Below are 6,000 nucleotides of genomic sequence, written 5' to 3' on the forward strand. Positions count from 1 at the left end.
TAAAGTGGTACCCATTTATCAAATTGCTGAGTGGGCAGGAGCCAGGAAGCTTACCCCATCTTGCATAGCCAGACTCAAACTGCCAGAATGCAGACCATTTCTGGCCAGCAGTTCCAGAGTCATTAAGCCGTCGTGCCACTGCATCCCAGTGGAAAGAAACAAGATTCCATAACAGACTCAAATCAACTAAGGCAGCAGTCCCCAATCTTTCCAGCTTGGCAGCGCAGCCCAGCACAGGGAGGGTGTGAGTGGCAGGTGCACACACACACATGCACAGCTCCATTTGTGCAAGAGATATATGCACATGCCTCCACTCACGCAAATAGAGTTTTGTGCTTGAGTGGAGGGTGCTTGCGCATACTTGTGCACAAAGCTCTACTCATGCAAGTCAAAGGTTAAGTTAACTCAATTGGCCAACGTGATGTACTATTTGGAATACTGACAGTAAAAACTAATTAAATCCTCACATTCCTAGACCTAAACATGGCAGACTTTAGATTCAGCAGACAAAAATCCATTTAACATTTAGACATCATTGGCACCATTTTCTATGCATGTAAAATCCCATTTGAATTTGGGCAAAGCTGACACCATTTCCCCCACTAATCTGATAACTTACGACAGAGGTTCCCAAACTTGGCAACTTTAAGACTTGTGGACTTCAACTCCCAGAATTCTCCAGCCAGCAGAGTGGGGTGAGACAGAATTCTGGGAGTTGAAGTCCACAAGTCTTAAAGTTGCCAAGTTTGGGAACCTCTGACTTACGAATTGACCCCTGCCTTAATTTCTGAGATGTACTTATTTAACCTTTTCAGTATATCAAAGGACAAAAAATTAAAAACATTAAAATTGTCTATTGAGAAAATGCAAGGAAATGCTCAAGTTTCTTCTATTACCCAATAAGTTCCCTTATTTAAGCCACAAAGTAAACTTCATTGTATGTTCTCAGTTTGCAGCGTTCTGTTTTATTGATTTTGACAAATCCATTCTTGGATGTCAACCAATGTGCCAGCCCAGCTGACAGATGCACTTACTGGAGGATGACAAAGGACTGCTCATTCTGAGGAAGGATCAGTCTTCCAAAGCGTTTTCTGCTTTCTAGACCCTAGAAGACAGAATAACAAGACAATCATTAAGATTTTTTAAAGTCCCACTAAGAAGCAAAATTTAACATTTCTGAGAATGTGTGGGAAATGCAGCTTGTTCCTGCAGACATTCCAAACACTTTCTCAGACATACCAATAATACAAAGGACATACCTGTTTTTCCACATGTTCTTTTTCCTGATACAACTCACTTGAAGTATTTGCTTGCTTTATTTATCCCATATGATTTTCTGCAAGGCATGGTCAAAAAAGTTAAGATCGTGACTGTGGCACTACAATTAAAGATCCATCTCAGTTTTCGGTCTGTTGTATATATGACACCACACACTAACGCTGCACTGTTGCAATCACATCTTGACTTTTATGAACAAAACCGGAGGATATACCAGATCCCATATATTGGTCACCATCAATGACCAATGCTGATTTCTAATATCTGATAATACCTGATTTTGAACTGTATTCAAAATCAAAATTAAAATATCCATAGTAAGACAAAAATCCAGAAAAAACATAAAACCATAAAAAGCTAAAAATAAAATGCATCAAACAATCATCAGTATCTTATTCCACATCATAAATCCTCTCAAATTATTCAAATTTTCAAGTTTCCAAAAGCTATGGATTTCTTCCAGCAGGCAAATCTAGAATTGCCACAGTCTAGGTCAGGTGTTAGCAACCCACAGCTCTGGAGCCGCATCACCAAGCTGTGGCTCACTTTTGGCTGAAACCACCACTGGCTGGCCCCACCCCTCACCGTTCCTTCCCAGTCACTCCTCGCCTGGCCTGAGAAGGTAAGGGTGACAGCGGAGGATGGAGACTTGCTCCATATTCCAGAGCAGGAGCAAAGCACCCCTGTACTTGCCTCCTCTCGTGAGTGCTTCTTCCGGCCCTAGTTGGTGCTGTGCACACCTCGGTCACTCAGGGAGACACGCAACTTGCTCTCCACCTCAAGACACTGGCCCGGCCCAGCTGTGGCCAATGCTCCATGTTGTAATGGGCTCCAGGAGGAGGAGGGGACACCGTCTCCCCCATTGTGAAGCATGCTTAATTTAAGTGCTGCGCAAGGCACTGCAAGAGCAGCGGGCAGGCTAAATTAAATTTGCGCACTCTTGGAGCGGAGAGCAAGTTGCGCGTCTCCTTGAGCAGGGGAACGAAAGAGCTTCATCTGGGAACCTGAAATGACTCTTGATTTAAATAATATGGTAAAAAGCACCCAAAGAAGAAGAACATCATCAGCAAAAAAAAAACAACAACCCTTGCTTGTTTTTGGAAATGTTTCAAGAGGGAACACACACACACACACACACAAGAGGGAGAGAGAGACAGAGAGGGAGAAAGAGAGACAGAGATGAGAAAGAAAGAAAGAAAGAAAGAAAGAAAGAAAGAAAGAAAGAAAGAAAGAAAGAAACACACAGAGAGAGAGATACCTGTTTCCCACAGAAAAGAAAACACGGGAAGTCACAAAACCTGGGTAGGCGTGGCTGGGGGTGGTCATGTGACTGGGTGGGAGTGAGTGACATTAAGTTGGCCATGCCCACCCAGGTTTTGTGGCTTCCTGTATTTTTTTCTGTGGGAAACGGGTCCAAATGGCTCTTTGAGTGTTTAAGGTTCCAGACCCCTAGTCTAGGTTCATACTGAAGATAGCCTAAGCCACTACAGTATTGCAAGATGCATTTGCCTTATTTGGCTCAAAACTATACCCCAACCAAAATTGGGCAAAGGCATGGGTCATCATTTGCCCATGAAGGAATAAAGGTGGATCTTAAGACTTCAGCTATTTTATATGTTAGCACGAGCAGCAGTATTAGTTCCTGCACCACAAAGAATCTGAAGAGTAAACAATGTATCTCCTTGTGCCATTGGAACTGTACCCATATCCAAGTGAAATTGTGAATGAAAGAAAACAGAACTTTTGCTAAAGAAAATTGTATTATTGAAGGAGTACCATTTCCAATACATATCAGAATAAGAAAGCTCAACTTTAAGTGTCCATGTGGAATCCTATTTTATGCGCTGTGTCATCAAACAGTAAGATGAAAAAGGAAGATGCATATTTGTAAGGTCTCCGTTTCTCTTTGCTTCTAAAAAGCATCTATCTCAAAAAATTCATCGTATAAAACAGAGAGTCTGAGCCTTAAACCCCAACAAAACTGTCCTCTTATCTAGGCAGGGTAAACCTCCAATCTTATGATATATTAATTTTCATTTCAAATTATTTTAATTATTTAATTTCAATATATTTTATTTTTTTCCTTAGCCCTGTCTGCTTTTAGGAGTACACTGCACCCACATTTGAAGATAGTGTTAAACTATCTTATATCAGTTTCTAATTCACACAATGTGTGGTCAGATCATGATTTATTCTTAATTCGGACGATGGTTTCTGATATTTATTTATTTAAAAAAAACATTTTAAAAAACCTGAGAGACCGCCTCCTGCCGATTACCTCCCATAGACCAATTAGATCTCACAGGTTAGGTCTCCTCCAGATTCCATCTGCCAGCCAATGTCGGCTGGCGACTCGACGGGGGAGAGCCTTCTCTGTTGCAGCTCCAGCCCTCTGGAATGACCTCCCGGTGGAGATCCGGACCCTTACTACCCTCCCAGCCTTCCGCAAAGCCACCAAGTCCTGGCTGCTCGAGGAGGCCGGGGGGGGGGGCTTGTGAAATATCCAGCCCCACCGAAACTGTGAATGTTGCGTATTTTAAAGTGTTGTTTTGTTTATTTATCCCCTTCCCTTGTTTATTGTAAGCCGCCCGGAGTCCTTCGGGAGTGGGCGGCATACAAGACCAATAAACTCAAACTCAACTCAAACTCACACATTCACCCTCCATCTTACCATAGCTTAACTCTGGGTGGCTTATAGTTACAATACAGTTAAAACTTAAAAGGTTCAAAGCAGACATTAAAACCAAGGACACAGGGTGGAGTGGGAGGAAGGTGGGATCTATTATTACTCTATCAACCACTTCCATTGCGCTGTTCCCCCACTTGGGGTTCCCAAGCCAACTGGCAGAGGCGTGTCTTTTGGCCCTTACAAAAAGATAGGCGGGATGGGGGCAATCTAACATGGGGGGGGATATGTTCCAGAAACAGGAGCAATAGCAGAGAAAGCCCTCCTCCTGGACCCCGCCAACCAGAATAATTAGACTGATGGGACCCACGGTATGCCTTCTCTGCTGGCAGGAGTGGTACAGGCTAATCCCAGTGGGGTGAGACATTTAATCTTAGTCTCTAGTAGAAACTCAGTCGTGATTTGTAATTCATAATGCAACGCTTCTGACTTCTTTTATAGATGTTAAATCCGGATTAATCTTAATTTGTTTTGGGTGGCCTCGGCCTGCCCATGAATGGATCCGTTCAGACCTCTTCCCAAGAGGATGGCGGCAATCGGAGGGCGCGGAGGCGGGGGGACTGCAGCCGGTGGGGGGGGGGTGTCACCCGATGGCGCCTGGGAGACGTCCTATCCCCCCAAGCGCTAAGCACCCACCTTTTGCCGCCGAGCCAGAGCGTGAAGCCGGCTGACCTAGAACACGCACAGTACCTACAGGAAGGTTCAACAGCGGCCGGCCAAATGGTAGCCCTTCCTTCTAGTCTGCGCCCTCGCCCAGTTACACCCGCCGCCGTCGTCTCTGGGATACCGCTTGGGAAGCAGAGACATCCCGCCAGGGCAGGGTCGGACGAATTCCGCCTTGCTGCGGCTGCGCGCAAAGGAGAGAGGCGGTGCTGCTTGCAACAAGGGACTGGCCGGAGAAGGTGGGGACGGTAAGCTCGAGTTGGCACGGTGGAAGGGCGCTGGAGACTGCGTCCCTTGGGGCTTGTGGAAGTCGAAGGAGGTCTCCCGGCTGTGGAGCGCCCTGTTCGGCAGGCCCTTCGCCTGTCCCCGAGGGACGCCTCGCGTCTGGAAGGAACCTTAGCGCGTTGGAAAAGGCGGTGGGGGGAGCACCGGGGAGCGCTCCTGCAAACGCGTCCCGGGCAGCGCTACGCAGAGGTTCGTCTACCGCGACGGTCCCTGTTATTCACTCCTAGGATTTTTCCGCTGGCTTCTCCAAACAAGCGCCGAGGAGGTTTGAGCCTGCGAAGTATAGATTGCAGCTGTCCGACATTTTGGTGTTCATTGAGTTAAGAATTGTCTTGGGTTGTATATAAAATATATACAATGCAACTATATACTATAGTTAATATACATAAATAAACTTTCTTTGCAGGAAGGCTCAGTGTTTTTTGTATTTATTATTATGTTGTAGGGCTGCATTATTAGCTGTCGAGGGCTGCATGCATGGTTGGATAGGCCTAGCGTAGGCGATCAGAATAGAATAGAATAACAGAATTGGAAGCGATCTTGGAGGTCGCCAAGTCCAACCCCCTTATCGTTTTAGACAACGGGCTGTCTAGTCTCTTATTAAAAGCCTCCAGGAATGGAGAGCCTACAAATTCTAAAGGCAAGGGGTTCCACTGGTTGATTTTTCTGACAGTCAGGAAATTTCTTCTTCTTTTTAGGTTACTTCTATTTTTTTAGTTAATTTGTATCCATTGTTGGATACAGATGTCTTGTCTTCTGGTGCTTTTGAAAATAGTCTCACTCCATTTTTGTGGCAGCCCTTTAAATATTGGAACACTGCTTTCATGTTACCCCTAGTCCATCTTTTCACTAGACTGAGCATACCTAATTCCTGCAACTATTTTTCATATGTTTTAGCCTCTAGCCCCCTAACCATCTTCGTTGCTCTTCTCTGTTTCCAGAATCTCAACATTATTTTTATGTTGTGATGACCAAAATTGGGTGCAATATTCCAAGTGTGGCCTTACCAAGACATTATAAAGCAGTAATAACACTGGTTACTACCACTTTATAATGTAACACCTGTTGCACCATTGACAAAGTTATTC

At 44.8% G+C, this 6,000-nt stretch overlaps 1 protein-coding gene across 1 annotated transcript in view; it reads right to left on the reverse strand.

Moving 5' to 3' along the window:
• CC2D2A (coiled-coil and C2 domain containing 2A) overlaps positions 1-5,716 on the reverse strand; it is a 105,690-nt gene extending 99,974 nt beyond the window's left edge. Inside the window, exons 1-3 of the mRNA XM_032224660.1 lie at positions 4,601-5,716; positions 1,260-1,336; positions 1,035-1,105 (exon numbers count right to left, since the gene is read on the reverse strand). Of these exons, the coding sequence (XP_032080551.1) occupies positions 1,035-1,059 (25 nt within the window). The 5' untranslated portion in view covers positions 1,060-1,105; positions 1,260-1,336; positions 4,601-5,716. The remainder of the gene's footprint in view (positions 1-1,034; positions 1,106-1,259; positions 1,337-4,600) is intronic.
• Positions 5,717-6,000: the final 284 nt, after the last annotated feature.

The sequence above is a fragment of the Thamnophis elegans genome, chromosome 9 (assembly GCF_009769535.1).
Source record: "Thamnophis elegans isolate rThaEle1 chromosome 9, rThaEle1.pri, whole genome shotgun sequence".
Classification (NCBI taxonomy): domain Eukaryota; kingdom Metazoa; phylum Chordata; class Lepidosauria; order Squamata; family Colubridae; genus Thamnophis; species Thamnophis elegans.